General features: G+C 40.5%; 2 protein-coding genes across 2 annotated transcripts in view; one reads left to right on the forward strand and one right to left on the reverse strand.

Annotated features, from left to right (window-relative positions):
* Positions 1-24242, forward strand: part of LOC307039451 (receptor-type tyrosine-protein phosphatase gamma-like) — a 1005384-nt gene that overhangs the window by 336540 nt on the left and 644602 nt on the right. The window lies entirely within an intron of this gene.
* LOC307039445 (zinc finger BED domain-containing protein 5-like) overlaps positions 16802-24242 on the reverse strand; it is a 516405-nt gene continuing 508964 nt past the window's right edge. The window contains exons 2-3 of the mRNA XM_079681540.1: positions 20786-20865; positions 16802-20212 (exon numbers count right to left, since the gene is read on the reverse strand). Of these exons, the coding sequence (XP_079537666.1) occupies positions 17379-18911 (1533 nt within the window). The 5' untranslated portion in view covers positions 18912-20212; positions 20786-20865 and the 3' untranslated portion in view covers positions 16802-17378. The remainder of the gene's footprint in view (positions 20213-20785; positions 20866-24242) is intronic.

Raw genomic sequence — 24242 nt, forward strand, 5'->3', positions numbered from 1 at the left:
TTTGCAAACTATGCAACCTAGGCCTTCCCCCACCCCCCTGTTCCTGGATCAAAGATGTCCTCACTAACCGCCCCCAGCGTGTGAGACTCTTGCCCCCATCACTCCACCCGCACTCTCAGCACCGGCTCTCCTCAGGGCTGTGTGCTGAGCCCTCTCCTGTACTTGCTCTACACCCACGACTGCAGTCCAGCCCACCCAGAGAACATCATCGTCAAGTTTGCTGATGACACCACTGTGGTGGGGCTTATCTCAGGAGGAGACGAGTCGGCCTACAGGAGTGAGGTACTGAAGCTCTCAGCGTGGTGTTCAGTTAACAACCTGGCACTGAACCCCACAAAAACCAAAGAGATCATCGTAGACTTCAGGAGGAATACTACCGACCTCGCTCCCCTCAACATTAACGGTGAGTGTGTGGAGAGGGTCCACACCTTCAAGTTCCTCTGCGTCATCATCACCAACAACCTTTCCTGGAAGGACAACACCACAGCTGTCATCAAGAAGGCCCAGCAGCGTCTGCACTTCCTGAGGGTGCTCAGGAAGTACAACTTGGCCACTAAGCTGCTGGTGATGTTCTACCGCTCTACCCTCGAGAGCCTATTGACATACTGCATCACAGTGTGGTACGCCAGCTGCACTGAGGCCGACAGGATGAGGCTCCAGAGAGTCGTAAAAGCAGCACAGAGGATCATCGGCTGCCCTCTCCCCTCCCTGATGGACATGTACACCTTCCGCTGCCTCAGTAGAGCCAAAAACATTGTTAAGGACAGCTCACACCCCGGCTTTCACCTGTTCAACCTGCTGCCCTCCGGCAGGCGCTACAGGTGTATCACATCCAAAACAAACAGACTCAAAGACAGTTTTTTCCCAAGAGCCATCATTGCTCTTAACACCTGAAATCATGTGAAATATTTTTATATTCCTGGACATAATTACTGCACTTTATTCCTTATTCCTTTATTCCTTATTCCTAAGTATGTATGCTGCGTGTATTTTGTTGTATTATGTTGTGATGTTTTTGTTTTGATGGCACCTTTTGAAAGGGAGAAGCATTTATTATTATCTCATTGTACATGTATAATGACATTAAACGATTCTATTCTAGCTCTTTGCCGCTGCTTTTAATTGAGATGCTCATATTCGAACTACAGTATGCCTTTTAAACATGTATTGTATACCTGTGGTGTTTATTTGTATTATTTTATTATCTTTGCTTTGTAATGCCTGTTGTAAAATGCCATTATATAATGTGATTTTACTGTATTTATTCCTAAAAAGTATTTTAATTTGTTTTGTAAAGCACTTTGAATTGTCGCGTACAGAAAAGTGCTATATAAATAAACTTGCCTTGCCTAGGGGCACTATTATGCTTTTTGGGTTTTCCTTTCCGGTAGTGCGTTCTATAGGTTTTTGTGCATGTAAATGTGTTAGGTTAATCCCCTGTCCAGAGGGAGTTTCAATTGTGAAGCACTTTTTTTTATAAAAGCTTGAATTAATGTTAACCTTAATAAGTGATTTGTTTTTGTGCATATCAGTGGGTTTGCATTGCTGAAACTGTATAGACAGCCTTGTTTTTTACTCAATGATTACATTGTTGTAGGTTGTTCAGTGAGGTCTTGAAAGAGTTTCATCAGCCTGCAGGTGGTTCTGCTCTGTGGTGATGAGGTTTTGATAATGACAAAAACAACTAGGGTTGCAGAGATGCTAATGGGTCTTATTCCTTTTTCAAATTCATGCTTTGTAGTTGTGTATCTTTCCACAGAGATCTTGTGACTCACACTTCAGCACCTTCTAATGCTCTCCCTTTTGTTCTGTCTCCTTCTCTTCTCTTGTTTTCCATGTTCCCTGATGCTGTCGGACACCTTCCCCCATCCAGGTAAGACCCTAACTGTAGAAGAATGAATGCAGCTCAGCACATCTCTTTTTTCATTCATTCCACAAAGGCAAAATATCATCTATTAATGTCATCTAGTATTCAGTACTTTTCCATTTATGTTTCAAAATGTAGTGAATTAATGTCTTATGTCTTGTGTGTGACATATTATACATCTTTGGGCCTTGGGATACATTTTCAGAAAGAGTCTCTGGCAAAAGTATTCTCTTTGGCTTTTCCTTTTGCGATTGTCTAGTGCCTTTTCAAAAATGTCCCAAATTGGGATCAATAAAGTTCTATCTTATCTCATCTTTGAGTGACAAAGATTGTGCAGGTGATAATCCATGTACAGATGGAGCGATTCATTTTGGACAGTTTGAAACGCGAGGGGCCGTGATTGGTACGTGATCTGCCCTCGCTCAAGGGAAAACCTCCAGCTTGACTTGAGACCGCCCCCGTGATAGATAAATGTATTTATAATGAAGCCAGCTGCAATGGATCATTGATCCACCAGGAGGTGCAGTGGGGTTCCACACTGGAGCTCATGTGAAATAAAGTCAGATACAGTACGCTGGATGTACAGCGGAACTTTGTTAAGATCCATATGTCACGGATATCATAATCTGTGCTAAATAAGAGACATGTAATCATTTACAAAACATCAACATGTTGTTATTTAACAAAATAATTTTGTTATTCGAAAAAAACGAACGGGAGGAAATGCAGCCCGGCTCTCGATTTTTAATCCTAATTTAATCATCATCTTCACCACGATCATTTATGTTTATGTTCGCCGAATTGACATGAAATCACTGACACATATGAATATACTGTATTCAACTTCATTAAAACGTTATTAACGTGCCTAAACTCAGTAATTCACCAAAAATATGTATATTTTAATGGAGTTTCTTCGGTCGGTCAGGATCCCAAAGTGTAGCGGAGGGATCCTCATCTGGATGAAGGGTGTTATTTTCCCCATAAAGAACAAGTCGCTGCAAATTATCCCACTTATTACATGGCCAAATTCTCAACAAAGTAACGACATGACTCCCAATATTAATTGAAATGCTTTTATGGATTTAGAAAATGTTTTTATTGATTTAAAAAATAGTTGTATGTATTGATTTAAAAAATAGTTGTATGTATTGATTTAAATTGACATGCATCCGCTAAGAAAAATAGTCCGTTGTTACAGTTTTTTAAACAGTCTGAATGAAACGGCAGCTCTCAGCTGTGTATTTACACAACTAATGGCCCATCAACCACAGCTATCTCCCCCCCTCCCCCCTTGATCTTTCTTCTCCAGCAGCTAAATTAACGGTAGGTTACTCTGAGTGACAAGCTTACAGTTAGACACAACACTGTCATTGCAAGTGACCCTCAGTTAGTTGACTTTTATGTTCAACTGCTAAATTCGTTACTGATAAAAAAGGGCTTCTACTGTACCTAATTACCTTAACACTAGAACCGCCAGAGGTTTTTGTATAGGCCTACCTAAACCTGTCAAATCCCGCTATTAGAATGTAATTTTTAACAACATAGGGTGCTACATAACACACTTTCAGGAAAAGTCAGGGACTGGGAGACTTTAATATTTTATTGAAAAAAAGTTACATTGCACACACACAACACACATCACACAAATTGACCCGATTGGCGGTTCTAGTATTAAATAAACTCACTAATTAATGAAACCAGTTCAATACGCATTATTCTTATTCTTATCATTCTTTATGAGCGCAGAAATAGTCTTAAAATCAGATCTGTTTTTTAAATGAAATCTGACGGCAGCCAGTTAGCTCTGATCACCAATGACAAATGCGCCGCACCTAATCGCTGGCCATTCAGCCACAGACACTGTTCGAAATTGGGGGGAGCTAGGAGGAGCTTGGCTCCCCCGAAGAGGGAGGGAGCTCCCCTGAAGGCTGACTTTGAGATAAATAGGGGGAGCCCAAAACAGTCGTGCATATTTGTGTCACACAGATTAGAAATGTTGAGTTTCTGTAAATAACAGTTCTTGAAATAAATAATAGTTATTGTTCACTACAGTTTCTGAATATTTGTTTTATATTTGTGAATATGTCTGGGTGTTGCCATCTGTATGTGGCGGCGCTGCATTCTTACTTACGTTGCTATGATTATTGCGGTGATGCCGGCGCGGTATTTGAAATGTTCATATTGATATTTTTTTAACTCTGGCTGTGTAATAAAAAAATATGGCAAAACGAAAACAGCCAAGCGTCACAGCTTTTGGATTCACAAGCAAAGAAGCGAAGGAGTCTAAAAATGACAACGTGAACGGAAAACAACTTTTAGTTGGCCGGCTGTAAGCGGCGTTAGGGTCGAGTTTGACAGCTCCACACCGAGGGAGAGGCCTGCCGATGCGGAGCCTGAAGAGGCTTCAACAACGGCCACATCCGCCGGCATAGTGACACCGTCTGTATTAGTAGAAGAGTGTTTTTATAGCAATTGATCGCATCCGCGCTGCTGCGCCAGTCAACAGAGCGTGCGTGTGACATATTTAGTAGCAGGATGTGCTCTGAAAAATAGGGCTCCCCGAAAGCAAATGGGTAATTCGAAAACTGACAGAGCTCCCTCTATACAAATCAAACTGTAGACGGTGTGAAAGCACCTATTGTTTTAAATAATGGTCGGAATGTGACCTGTGAGCCTTCTGAATTACCGTGGGACAGCACATTCTAAACTAAAATGTTCAATCAATAAAGTAACATCTTATCTTATCTTAATAATATCTTCATATTAATAATAATAATAAATCATACAGTATGTGTCTGAAATGGAGCAGGAGGAAGCAAACACAAAAATATACTGCATATTAAAGCAAACGATTGTAAAGGTTAAAGTATGAGCATAACAAATAAAGAAGTGTAATGTAAACATTTACATTATAATTATGATTATTTAATATATAAAGACTATATATTATTGAATTACAAGATTAGATATACTTTAGTTGATCTAAAATATTGATGTGTTAAAATGCTCTTCAAAACACAACTGAAAGTCCATGAAACTTGTCTTTCTGTATTTGTGAATGAAGCGCCATCTCCTGGTTAAAACCTGAAATTGAAAATCTGGCAACGCCCTCTTGGAAAATAGTGGGAGGGCTTAACATTCCTCTATACATTACATTGCATTTAGCTGACGCTTTTATCCAAAGCGACTTACAATAAGTGCATTCGACCAGGAAGATACAACCTTTAAGAAAACAGAATCATATAAGTACATCAGGTTTCATAGAGCCATAGAGCTATACTGGTCTTTGGCTGGTGGTAGGCAGGAAGCTGTAAGCTGGAGTCCGAGATTCAGTGCTCCATCTGTAGGTATAATGCAATACTGTGTGAAATGAAAATACCGGAGGATAGGTTATACAGATGTAGCACCTCATTTCGGACGTCCCAACCGCAGTGGGGGCGTGATCGGCACAGAGTCGATCCTTGCTGAAAGGAAAACCCCCCGCATGACTTGATACCATAGACTGTATATATTAATGGACGTAGTGTCCGTGACGTCACCCATAGGATTCTGCAGAGTTGCCGAGAAGCCCTTAGTAGGCGGAGTCGGCCACTAACGGCTTGACAGCGACGTCAGAGTCTAATCCCGCCTGCTCCAAATAAGGGCAAAGAGGCGGAGCCGAGGCGGGACCTGCTGCCTCCGAACTGGAAGTAAACAGAGCTAGCTCAGGCTAAGAAGCTAAGCTAACATGAAATACATGCATACCAAGTTACTGCTAACAGTGTAGTTCCCCTATATAAACGTTACATTCATAATCAAATGAGACAATCTGCAAGAGAATTAGCTATATTTTGTTATTCTTAATGCTTGTCATTCACACGTTAAGAAAAGACGGACTCCACCGCCCGGACCTAACGGAGCCGCAGTGGGCTAGCTCCGGGACGCCGGCTGGAGCTAGCCCCCTGCAGCTCCATTAGCCACCACTGGGATAATTGGGTCCCCTATTAACATTTGCTCCCGTTTAGCATTATGGGCGTCATAGCCATAGACTATAAAAGTCTTACCCAAGGCTGAATCATAAACTAAAATGTATATGTATGTATAAAGGGTTATGTCCTTAGCTGGCTAATGCGTAACAAGCTAAGCTACCAAGCACACAAACACCTGTGAACGGGACATGTATAATATTATCATTTTAGACTTCTTGGAAGTTCTGTTAGTACATTCAAGCGCACAGCACAATATTTTAATTGTCTGGTATTTGTAACAATATTCCCTAAAAGGCACAATGACTACGAACACGGCTAAAGCTAAAGGGTCAAGTACAGTAACTACAACTAACTAACTAACGTTGTAGCCTCTATGGTTGTAGCCTAGCAGAGTGGACAAGTGGCTGTTAGCTGACAGTGAGGCATGTACATGTCCATCAAAGTGACCACGCCCTAATTTATGCAAAAGCTTTAAGGCTTAATATTAATTAAACAGATGAATTGAGAAAAAATTCACCCCCCCAATCCATATTCATGAAGGGGGGATCTAACTATACAGAGAATATGTTTTTTTGAACAACGATGTAAACATGTTTAATTCTGCTTCTGCTAAAGTTGGGCATTTTAACATTGGGGTCTATGGAAATTGCTCCCTTCTGCAGACAGCTCCTACTGGCCACTAGATGAACTGCAGTTTGAGGCACTTCCGCATTGGCGTCCCGGCTCTTCCCCAGAGTTTGCCGCTTGCTTGATACGCCCCCTTGATAAATTATAATGAAACCAGCTGCAATGGATCATGGATCCACCAGGGGGAGCCGTGATTAAAAAGCTGCCATAGTGGAACTCATGTGAAATAAATCTACAGGTATCTGATATAGTGGATATTTGTTAAGATCCATGTGTCACGGATAGGATCATATTCTGTGCTAAATAAGAGACATGTAATCATTTACAAAACATCACCATGTTTTTATTTAACAAAATAATGTTGTTTAGTCCACGTTGGCGTTTACAAAGACAACAAAAACTACAAAAACAATCGGTTTGTTTTTTCATCAGGAAATGCAGCCCCGCTCAAACAAACAATTTTCAATCATCATCCTCATGATCATTTAATGTATCATATGTTCGCCGAATTGACATGAAAGCACTAACAAATACGAATTTGCTGTAATCAACTTCATTACAACTTTATTAACGTGCCTAAACTCAGTAATTCACTACAAATAGGTTTATTTTTAATGAAGCCTCGTCATCTCACCACGGGCAAACAATAATATGTACAGTGTTAATATGTTACTGTATTATTATTGTTTAATATTACTGCTATAACAATCACACATTGAGTTTATCGTTGTGCAATGATAAAATCAGACCGTTGTTTTTTTAAATAGTCTGAATGAAACTCGGCAGCTCTCAGGTGATCAGCTGTGTGTGACTGTCTTTGTTTATACACCTAATGGCCCATCAGCTACAGCTCTCTCCCCCCCTGTGATCTCCCACCCCCATGTGATCTCTCTTCTCCAGCAGTAAATGTAACTGTAGGTTTGGGTTTGCATATTTATGCCGTGATCTGTCTCTTTCTCTCTGCCGCAGACAGCTGAGCGCTGTCAGACCGGACCATGGCTTTAAAGGAAGAGGGGTGTCTAGATCCCCCTCGACACATAGACTGATCCTTGTTTTTGTCCATGTCTGATTTGCTTAGAACTTTCGCGACTGCAAACATGTTTAAACAAACAAACATTGACCATACCGTTCACCAGCCCCCACCCCCCTATGAGTGACAAGCTGAGAAGTCAACTACTACTGTCAGGGAACATACTGTGTAAACCAAGGCCTAAACAAAGACCAAAGGTTACCCAGTTAGCTGTCTTTGTGTATTACAACCAGGGAGAGCAGTGATGGACGCTGCCACAATGGAACTCAAATAAAATAAAAAGCTGATTCCTCACACACACTCGCCTGTTGTTTCTATGCATAAAATAGTGAGAAACATGTCTCGGGATTAATTATTATATAACTTATTTTCTCCATAAAAGCTGGTGGGTTGAAAGCAATACGGGAGGTAAAAATAAATATATTGTAGAATACAGAAGAATTGCGATGCCGTGGCTTTATCTGAAAACTGACAGCATAATTACATTTATGGCCCGGGACACACATATTTATTTCGATATGTTTTAAACAAGTTTAAATAAAAGGCTGGAGTGTTTCTTGCTCTGCCAGGTACAACAAGTGGGATTTATCACTATAAAATCCCACTTGCTACGCATATCGTACTGTTACTATTACTATACGGTAGCATATTGTTTTTTCAACCTGATCTCACCAAAATGCGTGACTCCACCACGACTCCTTAACACCGCATTGCGTGGTGGAGTCACGCATTCTGCTACATTTATGTGTCGGCACCACGCAAACAACCCCAATGTAAAGTGAATGAGGCTATTTTGTCGTGGTGCAGACACACATTTCTACAACATCCATCTACAGATAAATATTAAGCCTGACAAAGTACTTAACGTCTAATATATTGCTTTCCTGCAATGTTAACTATGTTGAAGCACTTATTTTAACTGATATTATTCACATTAATTATACTCTTATGTATGTAGATGGTATAAGAAATGTGCAGAATTTGACAGTTTAATGGTGGAGGTATACACACATATTGATAGATGTCTTTTCGTGCACTGTTGCATAACTACACTGTAGTTGTGTATATGATATGTCAATAAACCTTAGGAAATCTTGAAAGGGATGTGCAAAATAGCAGTTATATACAGTTTTTAATTAACTATTAGTAGAGAATAACGAGTAATGAATATACTTATAGAGATCTGCAGAAAAGCACCAACTATCAAATATCTCTCCTGATTGTTGGCAATCTTACTCAGGTGTAACTAAAGTCTGCTTTAAGGGTTGTTTATATTTCACATCATTAATCAGAATCTGCAAAGTAACTAAAATAAATGTAGTGGAGTAAAAATACCAGGTTAACCTCTGAATTGTAGTGGAGTAGAATTACAAGGTAACAATGAGCTGTCATGTGGGTATATATTAATGCTGCCCATTATGGATACAAGCGATTTTCACCCATTTATTAATTACATGTTTTAAATTTGTACACACCAATTTGTTTCCTATTGCCTAAACGTCCAGGGCTGTACACAGTTTAATACTGTCAACTTCTAATTTTGGGAAAAACAAAAACGTCTTTTAAAAAAAATTCCCAGTAGAGACGTGCCATAGAGAACATGTTGCGAAACACAATAGCCAGCATGTGTAGTTCTGGGGGGGCGTTCGAGTCCAGTTTTGAATAGTCTGCCGTGGTGTCGTTCCATTTCAAAGAGCTTGACGCTTGGCGTAACCTTGGCGCACTGCCACTCCAACATACAATCCCAGAGTTTGAAGATTAATCACGGGGTTTGTCAACGGGACTGTAGTCCCAAACGATAGCTGGGGATTATGGGTAGTGTAGTGTCTTCGGCCATCCTAAACTTAATTTTTTTTCTGATATCATATCGCATTAACAACACCACATCTGGCGTCAAAGAGATCTTCTGTTACTGTCCTTTCTTCTTAGAGGAAGTACAGATACACGTAACTCTAGATTTGTTTTAATGTTTGAGGTGCAATAAACGACACAGCAGCTTTTTGGCATGTTAAAACTATTATTTTCTGCCTCGCTCATGAGAGTAACAGCTGGCGAAATTACAGCCTCGCCTACTGATTTCAAATGTGTGCTCTAAAATGATATTTATAAATGACTATTATCATTATTATAAGCAAGACAATAAATGGCAAAGGTATGGAGAAAAATAAACGTCTATGAGATACGTTCATAACGAACGTAACGCGGGAGAAAATATGTTTCTAGAAGATATGTAGAAAATAAATGTATTTGAGATACGTTCATAACAGACGTAACGTGGGAGAAAATACGTTTCTCGCTAGACGTAATTGAGAATGCAGTTTAGTTCTGTAGGAAAGTAATTTTTAGGAGACAGGGTTGCCATAATACATTCTGACGAAAAATACTAATTATTATGAATACAAATAAAATAAAAGAAGCCTCCCGTGAGTTACTACAAGCTATAAAGTAGATTTTAAAAACGTTTTATAGAATAAAAGCTCACTGCTGGACATTGTAGAAATGCGTGTGTGCACCACGACAAAGCAGCCTCATTCACTTTACATTGGGGTTGTTTGCGTGGTGCAGACACGTAAATGTAGCAAAGTTTGTGACTCCACCACGCAATGCGGTGTTAAGGAGTCGTGGTGGAGTCAAGCATTCTGGTGAGATCAGGTTGATTTAACATGTATCAGGAAGTGTCATCAACAACTCTTTGCAAAATCAATACTGATATGTTCTGATTAAATATGGTTTTGCTTTGTGCTGATTCAATGTTTAAATTGTATATAAACAGATTTATTTTGTAAATGAAAATGTCCTGCTGTCCCTTTTGAGAAGTCAGTTTTGAAAGTGCGAGGCCTTTACAAACACTAGATTTCTAAGAATATGTGTGACGTTAATCTTATAAAGGATGCGGTTGAGCTAAGAGAAGTTGCAAAACATCATAAAATAAACTTTTAAACAACAACCCACATTAGCTTTCAAGCTTGTGTCTTTAAATGTTCACATCCTCTGTTGAAGCTTGGCTTGTTGTTTGTGCTATCAAGCAAAAATCAATCAAGTGAATGTAATGTTTCCAGGCCAGGTAGCTAATCAGTTTCTCAGCTGAAGCTCATTGAACAGCTCAGATACCTTAACATGTCAACATTGGGTAGTTCAGATACCAAAGAGTGGGCTTATTCTTTGATGCCACCACAGCAATATGTGCTTTATCCTAGGACAGGGGTCGGCAACCCGCGGCCCACGGGCCGCATGCGGCCCTTTAAGCCCTCTGCTCTGGCTCCCTTGAGCTTAGACAAAAAATAAGAAGGAAATAAAATAAAAGTATTTGTAGGACTATTTATATTTTGTTGCATGGTTGAAAATGTTTCGTATCTTGTATTTTGAGGTGATACTGTGACACATAAATAAAAAACAAAACGGTTTTAATTAGGTCAACTAAAATATGCGTCACATCCCGCTACGGTACCGCGCGCGCCTTTTCCTGCGGGTGAATAACCTGACCCCCGGCTCGATGAGCGAACTATGGATAAATCAAAGAAAAGTACCGGAGGAACACAGGATTTAATTCTGTGTGGACAGAGTTATATGCTTTCACAGCAAATGATGCTGGTTTACCGGTATGTTTGATATGTAGAGAGAAGTTGTCAAAGGCGCTGCACTGTAGCCTTTACGTATCGAGAAACAACGGGAACAACACGGAGAGGAAGACAGCTGACGATCTTCAGTCATAATTCAATGGGGTATGTAATTTATTTCAGAAAACACTTTTTGTTATATTCCATGGAATGCTCTTAACATCCCGATAGCAATGAATATATTAAATGCTTTGACAATAAATACATACAAAAATGAATCTCTGGAAGCCGTAGCGCTGTAAAAAGCATGACCAATCATCTGAGCCGGCCCGGCTAAAATAACTGGATGGCCTACCTGCCTGTCAGCCTGTCAGCCTTCCATCTGTGCACACATTCATCTCGTGCCCTCATTGGTCATGTGCGCGTTCGTCTGTGTTGGAGGAGGGGCTCTGTGAGGAAGTCTGAAGGAAGAGGCATATTTTTTCCGGTTGTGTATTTTCAAATTCTAGCGCACTCGAGCTGGTTTCTCCATTCTTACCTACCCTACCTTTAACTATTTTTAGGGTGCAGCTATATGTTTTATTTATTTCAAAGTGGGCCCATTTTAATAATATTTTTTTTCCTTCAAATGTGCAGAGGACTCCCCAGGTGCTGTGTTTAATTTATTTTAAAGTAGGCCTGTGTATTATTTTTAATCCTCCTTATAGGAGTTCTTTGTTTCTTATTAGAGGTTAACCGTTTTATATAATGTAATAAATAGCCTAATAAATGCAAAAAAACTGTAGTTTTTGTCTGATATAACAATAAATACAACTTTATTAGCTATCAAGCTATGAAATATGTTTTGCGGCTCCAGACAAAAAAAACGTTTTGGAAAAAGGAGCAAAATGGCTCTTTTGGTGAAAAAGGTTGCAGACCCCTGTCGTAGGACAATAGGCTTATAAACTACTCTTTGTTTAAATTGTGCCTCGGTGCCCCCTCCGGCACTGCTAACAATCACACAGCGCAGGTTTTTCCGGAACCTTCCTTTTCTAAGTTTAAAATTAAATAAGAAATTACAATTTGAAAATCCACTCTGACAGGAATATGGCAGTAGAAAGGGGAGACTTGGGTTATAATTTATTTGCTAAAAAAACATCAATAGTTCAATCTTCATCATTGTCCCACTCAGTGGCGGCAGGTGGAAAATATTTTTGGTGGGGCTATGGAAATAGGGACCAAACCATACTACGGTTGTCCGGGGGGATCCTCCCCCGGAAGAGTTTTTTGAGAAATTACCCCTTAAATTATGACTTCTGGTGATGTTATCTTCAGTGTGGTTAGCTATGAATCTTCCAAAACTGTGCAACAGTACAGTAGGCCCACACAAACTGCAGAACACTGGTGCTTTGGGAACACTCAAATGATTTAATTCCCATTTAAAATCAGGAGACTAAATACGAACATTGTGTGTGTGTGTGTGTGTGTGTGTGTGTGTGTGTGTGCGTGCACGTGTGCGCGTATGTGTGTGTGTGTGTGTGTGTGTGTGTGTGTGTGTGTGTGTGTGTGTGTGTGTGTGTGTGTGTGTGTGTGTGTGTGTGTGTGCGTGCGCGCGCGTGTGTGTGTGTGTGTGTGTGTGTGTGTGTGTGTGTGTGTGTGTGTGTGTGTGTGTGTGTGTGTGTGTGTGTGTGTGTGTGTGTGTGTGTGTGTGTGCGTCATACTTGCCAACCCTCCCGATTTTCGCGGGAGACTCCCGATTTCATTGACCTCTCCCGGTTTCCTCCCGGGGTCATATTTCTCCCGCATTTCTCCCGATTTCTGACTAAATCAGATTTACTCACGAATGTTTCCACTCTGACTTTAATACAGCTACACCATTGTTTGGTTTCCATGGTAGCGCGTCTCTTTAGCAGCGCGCGGAACTCAAAGTTTGAGAGGGTGAGGAAGATGAAAACTGAACAAGAATCGACAACTCCACCCTCTGCTCACTCCTTTCCTGTAAAATACAGGTCCAGCCCACACATATGCTCCATGGTGCCACAGGCATTGCCCTTACAACTACAATAAGCATGTAAATGTTAATCTACAGCTCCGGTGATCCACTAGCACCGGAGTCACCTGCAGACGCAGCCATCCTCGACAGCTACTGTAGCGTCACCTTGGAAACGAGTCCAAACAACTCACAGACACATAGGCCAGGGCGCTGACAGGGCGCCCTTTGAGCATCAGGTCTGACGACGCTGATTGGCTGAAATTATGTTTCGGGAGCATAGTATACAGATAGCAACAGTCGCTTGTTGGCTGCTGCTGCTCTGGCTGAGGGCTCCTTTCTACCGCCCGGACGAGAGAGGGTAATGATACACGCTGTGGCCAGGCAGGAAACATGTGACTTATCAGTAACTTTAGACATCGTAAAACAATTTTAAACGAGATTTTATTGTAGATTATACATTTTACTGATACCAACTATATAATATTTACCTTGTTCATTAAAAAAAAAATATATATTTTTTTATTTTTAAATATTTTTATTTATTTTTAATTTTTAATGACAATCAAACATGTGGGAAGAGGGGGGGGGGCGGCGCCCCTAGCGCCCCTATGGGCCGGCCGCCACTGGTCCCACTGATAAGTTTAACCTATGTATAAATATCTGCCAGGTGTAGGATTACTGCTCAGTTAATCTTTCATTTCCCTCAGAATTATATTTATTACTTCCTCAAATCACAGCTTCCCCTTCACATTCCCTGAGAACACAACCTTCTCTTTCTGTCTGCACTGCTCCTTGGCCTCATCTTCTTCTCCATCACTCTTTTGGTTGATTTCACTTTTCCCTTTCCGGAGTCTCCTCTGACTTCCTTATTCTTTCTCTGTTAACTCTGCTTCCTTGCCCTCTTTAATTTCCTCTTTCCCCATTCCTCTGTCTACCCTTGCACTCAGTGTAACAGTGAGTCAGATATTTCTCCCGAAGAAGCCTGCAATGCATGGCTTCGCTCTATTCAAATGCAAATGATGCGGACCAATTATGGCTCAGCATGCGGTTATGTCTGTGTTTGCAAGAGCACATCTCTCTGGAGCTGAAAGTGGCAGATAAATTAGGACCTCAGGCTCACAAAAGCAAAATAAATCATAATATTTTAGCGCCACTGACCCACATTTGTTAATGTGGGTGCTCATTGCCACCTATATGACTGCTATTGTGAGGAGGGTATCAGGAACTGGGATTTCATTGCTGATTCCCCAACAGAACACACTCCTGCTTTCATTCAAATGGTTGACAGTGGAATCAGTGTTATTGCTTTGTTAAGGCTTCAAACATACCTGCAATTACACCAGCTCGGTGTATTCAACCCTCATTGAGAGTTCAGAACAAATATGCTCCAAAACGTACTGATGATTAGGGATGGGTCTCGAGAACCGGTACTAAGTCAATACCGGTACCTGATTGGACGGTGTCGGTATATTGTTAAGCCGCTCGACAAACGGTGCTGCTATCGGTATATGTGTTACTTCTACTTCCTTAGTTTAACTTTAAACCATTCTGGTTGGTTGGGGACCCTCACCCCGTGTGATGTATCCAGTTTGAGACCCCTCTGATTGGCCACTGTAAATGCCACTCTTCATTTCTCTCAACAGCGCTCTTATTACAGTTGTGAGACTCCCGCAGGCATGGCGGACAGAGCGAAGCGATCGAAGGTGCAGGTGCACTTAAAAAAATGTAGTGGCGATAGTGCAAGGTGCAATCTATGTACTCAATTAGTTGCTTGTAAAGGGGGTAACACAAGCAACTTAATGAAGCATTTGCAAACGAGACACTCATTGAATCTAAAACGGTGCAGCGTATTTGACAGCCTAAACAATGTGGCTGCTAGCGATATTGCTAGTGCTAATAGTGCTTGCGGGCTTGAGCCGCGCCGTGTGTAAATGTGACCTGAGCGAAGGCTCGCAGGCAGGTTAGCTGTTGCGCACGGGTAATATGTTTTGTTTACCTGAGTGAAGTCTTGCAGGCACATCGCCTTGTCTTTTTTTAGTTTATTAACACTGACAGTGTATTAATGTGAGCTCCTACACCAATAATAATTTGGCCTTTCATTGAATGCTTTATAAACCAGTTAAACTTACAGATGTCATTGTGAAAACTGCATTTAAATGTTGTTAAAGGTCAACGTTTCAATGTATGGTTCAGCAATTGTTGGTCGTTTACTAGGAATTGACCATAGACTGTATAAATGGACGTAGGGTCCTTGACGTCACCCATAGGATTCTGCAGTTGCCGAGAAGCCCTTAGTAGGCGGAGTCGGCCACTAACGGCTCGACAGTGACGTCAGAGTTCAACTCCCGCCTTCTCCAGCCTGCTCCAAATAAGGGCAAAGAGGCGGAGCCGAGGCGGGACCTGCTGCCACCGAGCTGAAAGTTCCAGAGCTAGCTGAAGCTACCAAGCTAAGCTAACATGCTCCCCATCTGCACACTGCCGTGGCATTTTACGTTTCTAAGGTAAGCGGACTTTAAACTATTCAGCAAAACTATAAATAATAATCTAAGTTATTGAGTTTTTAGCATAATACTTCAGAATCTTAAAATCCCTTAACGTTTGTATGCAATTGTGCTAAATTCAACACTGGAATCAAGCAAATATTAATATGTTTGCATGAAGTTAGTTATTTATATTTTGATATCACTTAATTATACGTTTAATACATTTAAGTCAAGCTAAGGTACATGTGATGGTAGCTAGTTAGTGCTCTTACCTGTGAGGCCTCCTCCAAACAGCATAATAACCAGACTGTATCATTAAAACTAAGTACCAGTTCTAGATCCTTGACTTTAGACAAACAATTCAAAAGACAACATGTGTTTAAAGACCAATCTTTATTTGAATGTGCCTCTTAACCTGATATATTAGTTATACAGTAATAGTATTGACAATCTAAAAAAACTGAGCAACTCAACAGTCAACTTTATGTTTCTTATTGTCTAAAGCAGTGGTTCCCAACCTTTTCCAACTCAGGGCCCACTTTTAAGTCTTACATTTTTTCGAGGCCCACCTTCCCATAAATACAGAGGCCATATAATGCGTTCTCAAAGCACTTTTCTTTATTAAAATTTGAACATAAATGGAGCACTGAATACAAGAGAAACATGTTGGAAGCTCTACTGTACAGTCGCTAACACAGCAGTGAGGAGCTGTACACACACACACACACACACACACACACACACACACACACACACACACACACACACACACACACACACACACACACACACACACACACGCACACACACACACACACACACACACACACACACACAAACTTTCTCTCTCTTTCGCTTTCTCTCTCTCACACACACACACTTTCTCTCTCTCTCACTCACTCACTCACTCACTCACTCTCTCACACACACACACACATTTATTAAAGCAGCTGTCCATCAACACCACACAGATATCAGAAATGACAAGCAATGGGCTGTCTGTAACCGGCTAATTATCAAATGATTAATAAATTACTATATCCATCAACAATGGAGAAATGCATTCTCATATATAACAATTTGACATCCAAATTATTAAAATTTGAACCTAAATGGAGCACTGAATACAGGAGAAACATGTTGGAAGCCCACACACACACACACACACACACACACACACACACACACACACACACACACACACACACACACACACACACACACACAGACACACACACACACACACTTTCTCTCTCTCTCTCTCTCTCACACACACACACACCTCTCTCTCTCACACACACACACACACACACACACACACACACACACACACACACACACACACACACACACACACACACACACACACACACACACACACACAATTATTAAAGGAGCTGTCCATCAACACCACACAGATATCAGAAATGACAAGCAATGGGCTGTCTGTAACCGGCTAATTATCAAATGATTAATAAATAACTATATCCATCAACAATGGAGAAATGCATTCTCATATATAACAATTTGACATCCAAAATCAAATCAAAACAAAATCCAAATATCAAAAGTAAGCCCATTAAATCGATAGGCCTACAAATAAACACAAATCCGTTGTAAAGATGATGTAAATTCTGCTTGGGCTCATTAATGAAAAATTACACTTTGTATTTTAACATTAAATCATCTGCCTACAAACAAACAAACCAGTGCACAGATAAAGTTCAAAACTATGCATGTAATGTTAAGCCTCGACAGCAGAAAAATATTTACATACAAGTAAAAGCAATACTTGCAACGAAATAAAATTAAAGCTTCTATAAAGCTGCAGTGGATCAGTCCAACAACAGGCCCACAATATGTTGACTCACCTAATGAGACGGCTGGTGTTGCATGGCGGCAACCAGATGTTTGATGTCTGGCACAATGGATGAAAGTTTCAGTCGAAGATCTGGCTCAACATTCAGTTGGTTTCTGTACTTAGTTTTTAATCCCACGAGTGCAGAAAATCCAGTCTCACAGAGGTACGTCGTTTGGAAAGGCATCAGGAATCTCACAGCTCTGTTAGCCAGATCAGGGTACTCAGAAGCAACATGAAGCCAGAAGTTTGTCAGGTGCTTCTGTGAGAAGATCAGCTTCAGCGCGGTGTCACAAGAGAGATCCAGGAGACTGTCTTGCTCTTTTGCACTCAAAGCAGCGAGAGCCTCATCACTGTGGCTGGCGAATGGGTTTTCTATCCAGTTGTACTGCACATCTGTGATGGGGAAGTATGCGCGCAGCTGGGTCCTCAAACCTTGCAGGTGCTCTCTGACAGCGTTGCTCACGGTGATGGGAAGTGGACTCTGTTCCGTTGTCAGAAAATCAGCCATATTTTCAAACGAGTCATAGTTTGACTGCTCGACACGCTTAGCCCACAGCGCCAGCTTTCTTATGGTTGCTTCAACTTTATTCTGGACATTGAATATGTTCACTGTTATCCCTTGAAGACCGAGGTTGAGTCCATTTAAGTGGCTGAAAATATCAGCCAGGTAACCCAACTTAGCCAACCACTCAAAATCCCTGAAGCGGTGTGCGAGTTCAAACGTTGTGTCGAGAAAAAACACATGCACTTCATCACGCAACTCAAACAGTCGCGTCAGGACTTTGCCTCGGGAGAGCCACCGCACTTCAGTGTGTAACAGTAGCTGGTGATGATCACTGCCCATCTCTCCACATAACACCGCAAATAAACGTGTTTGCAGTGGACGGCTCTTGATGAAGTTGACAGCTTTGACCGCCTCATCTAAAACCGTCTTCAGATCCGGGGGCATTTTCTTTGTAGCAAGTGCTTCACGGTGTATGCTGCAGTGGACAGATGTTGCCCGCGGAGCCACCGCTTTCACACGTCGGACAACCCCGCTGTGCTGTCCCAGCATTGCACGGGCTCCGTCAGTGCTCAATCCAACACATTTGGACCAGTCAATCCCATTGGAAACAATAAAAGTGTTCACAGTGTGAAAAATGGCCTCAGCAGTTGAACGGGTAGGCAGAGGTTTACAAAATAAAAACTCCTCTTTTATCTCGCCACCATTTTCGTATCGCACATAAGCAAGCAGGTTTGCCAGACTTGCGACGTCGGTTGACTCATCCAGTTGGAGCACGTAAAAGCGGCTCTCTTTTACGCTTTGGATCAGCTGCTCCAACACATTATCTGCCATTTCATCAATCCTTCGTTTGACCGTATTATCCGACAATGAAACAAGGTTGATAGGCTGCACTGCCTTCTCTCCCAACATCACCTGAACGATCTGTTTTGCAGCGGGAAGAATTAAATCCTCGCCGATGGTGTGTGGTTTTCCAGCTTTGGCAATGAGTTGGGAGACCCGAAAAGACTCTTCCACAGCATTTGTGTTCTCACAGCCCATATGCTCAATTACCTTCTTTTTGCTCTGATACTCCCTGAGCTTGTTCTGAAAAAAATCCCGCGGCTTGGTCGCATATTGTCCATGTTTTGTCTCGAGTTGACGGCGCAGTTTACATGGCTTCAAGGCTTCGTTTGACAAAGTCTCAAAGCACACGACACACAGCGGTAACGGCTCAGCTTCTGTGCCTGTCCAAAAAAAATCCCAGCGCTAAGTACTCAGCACTGTACTTTCTTCGAACTCTTCTTTTTTGTTTGACGGCCAGGAGATCACCGGTCGATTCACTGACAGCCTCTGGTCTCTCTTTCCTTTTAATACTCCCTGTTGCTAGCCAGCTATCCATTTTAATACTCTGCTCTACTCTAACTTAATTACAGTTTACACAATCAGCATCAATCAAGTGCAGAGCTGTCCCGCCGGTCCCGCAGCAAAGTAGTCCGGCCGATTACAACAAATGTTCCTATCTCTCTGCTCGTCACATATCTAATATTTTAAGGAAAAATGCAATGATGAAAAGAATAATTACATTTTTTATATCATTTTAAATATTATTCTGTATATTTTTATCTGATTTCCCCCCCACAAAAATCATACTATTTTGGAAAAGATTTGGCGGCCCACTTGCAATACCTTCGCGGCCCACCAGGGGGCCGCGGCCCACAGGTTGGGAACCACTGGTCTAAAGCATTTAGTTATTTTCATTTTCCCCCTCTCATATTCAGTGTGGACTGATTGAGACAGCGTGGTGTCCAGAAAGCTGCAGAGACTTCAGGGAGAAACCTCTGTGTGATGGACGTCCTGTCTGTTTGTTTGGCCCGGAGAGGACTGAGGGTCTTTCCTCTGCAAGGAGGACCTGGTCTGATTGAGGAGCCCATGCTGGGCAAAGCTGATACCAACTGCACAGGCCTAGTCTGTCACTTTATTTGACTAAATGTGTTTACTTTAATAGTTTTACACCTTCTGTCCATATGTGCTTTTTTATTTAAAACATGTTTGATTAAGTTTTGGTTCACATTCACATCTGACTGAAGATTGGCCCCCTTTATTTGTGACGTTGCAAACTCTGCGGTACAAGGCACAAGTGATGTGAAGCTCATAAAGCGAGGCAAATAGAAATAATCAGCGGATGGAGTGTAGATGTGGAAATAGGTGCATTCCATCAGCTGACTGTTTTTACAATAAAAGTAGTTTCTTAGTGTGCTGGTCTTAAAATATCATAACATCAGCTTTTAATTTTTCTCTTGGATGTTATTCTTGACCTTCAGAGAAAGAGAAAATGTCGTGTCTTTCAGGCATGTCCTTTCCTAACAAAAATTAGAGGAAACATAAAACATATTATTGCAGAACAAGTGTGTTGTTTATGAAAGCGGTGAGTTTTTGTGTTTAGGGGCTGTAGATATAATTATTTTGTAATTGTAATGTTTTTTTTTTATTTCAACAGTGAGCTACAAAGTCAATCAGATTATGAATGAAAAGTATGAAGTTCATCAACATTGAAATATATGTTATCAAAATAATATTTAACTGTTATCAAAATGTAGTGCAACTGTAGAAGCTTGCTCTGTTTTCTCACTGAAAGAATAACTTTTACCACGTTTTTTACAGACAATATGGAGAGATAAATAGTAGCAGTTCTCACTGTGTGTTAAATATCTTTGCCTTCAATACATTAAATTAGAAAGCTGACAAAATCTTATTGGTTGTTAACATCTAAATGTAACTTTTTGCACAGAAAAAACCCTCAACTTCACTGGTGTGTAGGTGATCTAGTATTGTTTAATGGAATGTATATCAGTGTATTAAAGTCAATACTTCATTTATTTAAACCAATATCTTTCTTGATTCTTTGTAAAGTATGAAAATAATAGTATTTATACCTGTGCTGAAGTTCACTGCTGTGAGGAGTCCAGTTCTGTCTCTCACTCTCTGGTCCAGCCTGTCTGCATCACCTGGACACCTTAAACAAACAGATGTAAAGTACCATGTGTACAAACAATATAACTGATTATCTTCTGTTGAACATGTTGGATTGTGTATTGTCCGAGTCAGGGTCCTTTTTATTTTACTATAACTTTGGAAGTTGTGTTACCAATGCTTGCTGTTTATTTGATACCCATTTGGTAATGCAATTAATAAAAACAACAAGGTTTGGGTTCGTTCTTCAGATGACTGTGATGTTAACGTGTAAGCTTAATAATGAACTCCAGCTCAACCAACCATATTGTAATATCTAAGTAATCATCTTGAAATAGGACATTAATAATTGTAATATACACACATCTTATTGTGAGGTTGATTTCACATACACTACTTCAACATTAGTTGTCTACATACTTGAGCATAGCCCATTTGAATTAACCTTAGTGATGCATACAGTTCCTACCTAAATAATAATAATCTCTCTAAGTTACAAGGAGGACCTTATTTTATCAACCTCAAACAGAAGCCGTTTGTTGTACAGTATTATCCCACTTAACACTTGTCTATTTCGTTTTAACGTTTATATATAGTCTATGATTTTAACTTGGAGGCTACTAATAGCATCGTTAGCACCGATGTAGCTACCACTAGCTTACACGCTAACCCAAGCCGTAACATTAATTACGTAGCTGATTAAAATCATTAACACATAAATAAGTACTCGAATTTCACTTATGTTTTTTTCTGCTGTAAAATTGGGCATTTTAACATGGGGGTCTATGGAAATTGCTCCTTTCTGCAGTCAGTCCCTATCGGCCAATATATGAACTGCAGTGTGTGCCACTTCCGTATTGGCGTCCCGGCTCTTCCACAGAGTTCGCCGCTTGGAATTGACATTGTAAGCTCAAATACGTTGTTCTATGTTTAAACCTTCAGACACATTTTGACGTGTTTCAGTTCAGCACATTATTTATTTTGTGATGATTTAAAAGTACAATCCAGAATAATATACGTACTCGCCTTTATCTTTTTGTCATCTTAGCCTTCTTACCAATTTCTTCATATCACAGTTTTGCATGATGTCACTTTAGGACTATGTTTTAAGGATCTCTTGTCGAGCTAGGTTGTCAGTTTGAAATGTCTGCATGAAGATGTAACTGATTTACAAATGTTAAAAAATGTTAAAAAAAAATGCCTCTTTTCATCCTCTGTCTGAGGGAAAACCCCAAAAAGCATGATAGGGCGAACCAGGCCCCTTTAAGTTATTTTATTTATCTTCTGGGAAGCTAATGTATGCGCATGCGCACCCCCCGCCAAAAAAGGAGCACCGGATCATTTGAAAAAGGCGCATTTGCGCACCAAAGAGAGATGAAAGAAGAGACAGAGAGAGAGAGAGAGAGATGAGAGAAGAGAGAAGAGAGAGATAGAAAAGAGAGAAGAGAGAGAGAGAAGAGAGAGATAGAGAAGAGAGGGATAGAAAAGAGAGAAGAGAGAGAGAGAGATATTTGCGAGTTGCATAAGAACTGGTAAGATAGCAGGGTTTCCCACACATAAGAGGTTTCTCCATACTCAAATTTCCCCTCCTCGACTCCTCGACTCCTCGGTCCTCCGGTAGTGACCCGGAAATTAATTTCAGCGTGCCATGTTGAAGGACATCTAATTTCTCTAAATGCACTTCGAGGACCGAGAATCGAGCATCGAGGACGCTCTCTGGAGGAGCTATAACAGAGGAGACACTGATGGGTCCTCCACGGCTCCTCCACGGTTGCATTTCCGGGAACGGTGGAGGCGTGACGCACCAACCCAGTCTCACGGCATTTCGTGTTCACCAACACGATTTTTAATCTATTGATTCGTGTTCACCAACACGATTTTCCCCTTTTTTTTCGTGTTGCACAGCACGATTTTAAAAGCAATGTATTTCTATTGGTAGTCTCACTACATTACGTGTTATAGGAAGACCGGAAGCTGTGTGGTTCATAAAAGCACGTTTTTACTCAATATCAAGCCACAATTATTGCTTTTATTTTAAATTGTATAATTTCGGACTTTTGTTGTCGTCTGTGAGGAAAATAAATGGGGCTGAGAGCCTCAGGATACTGAAATCTGTATATATGTAAATCTTTTTTTCTTTCTAATTCGTTATTCTTTTCAAAATAACACACTGTTATTTACTCACCAATAACACACAATTATCCTTGTTTTTATTTATTTGTTTAATTCCATAATCTCAGTTTTTTTTGGCGTCCGTCAGGAACTGAATTTCAAAATAAAAATAACCGGAAACAGATGTACGCATTTCGAGTTCAGGATGGCCGAAGACACTACACTACCCATAATCCCAAGCTATCGTTTAGAACTACAGTCCTCGTGATTAATCTTCAAGCTCTGGGATTTGAATGTTGGAATGGCAGTGCACCAAGGTTACGCCGAGCGTCAAACAGCTGTTTGAAATGGAACTAAACCACGCCAGACTATCCAAAACTGGAATCGAACGCCCCCCCAGGACTACACATGCTATGGGACGTCTCTACTGAACGTTTTCGTTTTTCCCACAATTAGAAGTTGCCAGTATTAAACACATTGGTGTTATCAAATGTAAAACATATAATTAATAAATGGGTGAAAATCGCTTGTGTCCATAATGCGCAGCATTAATATATACCCACATGGAAGCTCATTGTTACTTTGTAATTCTACTCCACTACAATTCAGAGGTTAACCTGGTATTTTTACTCCACTACATTTATTTGAGTTACTTTGCAGATTCTGATTAATGATATAAACAACCCTTAAAGCAGACTTTAGTTACACCTGAGTATAATTCAGGGAAGGTGATTGTCAAGTGCCAACAATCAGGAGAGATATTTGATAGTTGGTGCTTGAGAAGACTAAACATTTATCTGCAATTGACATGAATGGAAACGAGTAATAAGGTATATTCATTACTCGTTATTCTCTACTAATAGTTAATTAAAGACTGTATAATGGCTATTTTGCACATCCCTTTCAAGATTTCAAGATTTTCAAAGGTTTATTATCATATCATAATACACAACTGTGTATGCAATGAATGAAAAACTTGGGTCACAGGTTCCTCAACAGCGCATTACAAGACATCTATCAATATGTGTGTACCACCATGGTACCACCACCATTAAACTGTCATATTCTGCACATTTCTTATACTATCTACATACATAAGAGTATAATTCATATGTATGATATCAGTTAAAATAAGTGCTTCAACATAGTCAACATTGCAGGAAAGCAATATATTAGACGTTAAGTACTTTGTCAGGCTTAATATTTATCTGTAGATACCCCCAAAGCTTTTTTCTTATTTAAAAGAAGACCTTAATCTAAAGTATTATTTAATGTTTGACTAAAGGTTAATTCGTTTTTCTGTTTTGC

This window comes from Notothenia rossii (assembly GCF_949606895.1).
Source record: "Notothenia rossii genome assembly, chromosome: 5".
Taxonomy (NCBI): domain Eukaryota; kingdom Metazoa; phylum Chordata; class Actinopteri; order Perciformes; family Nototheniidae; genus Notothenia; species Notothenia rossii.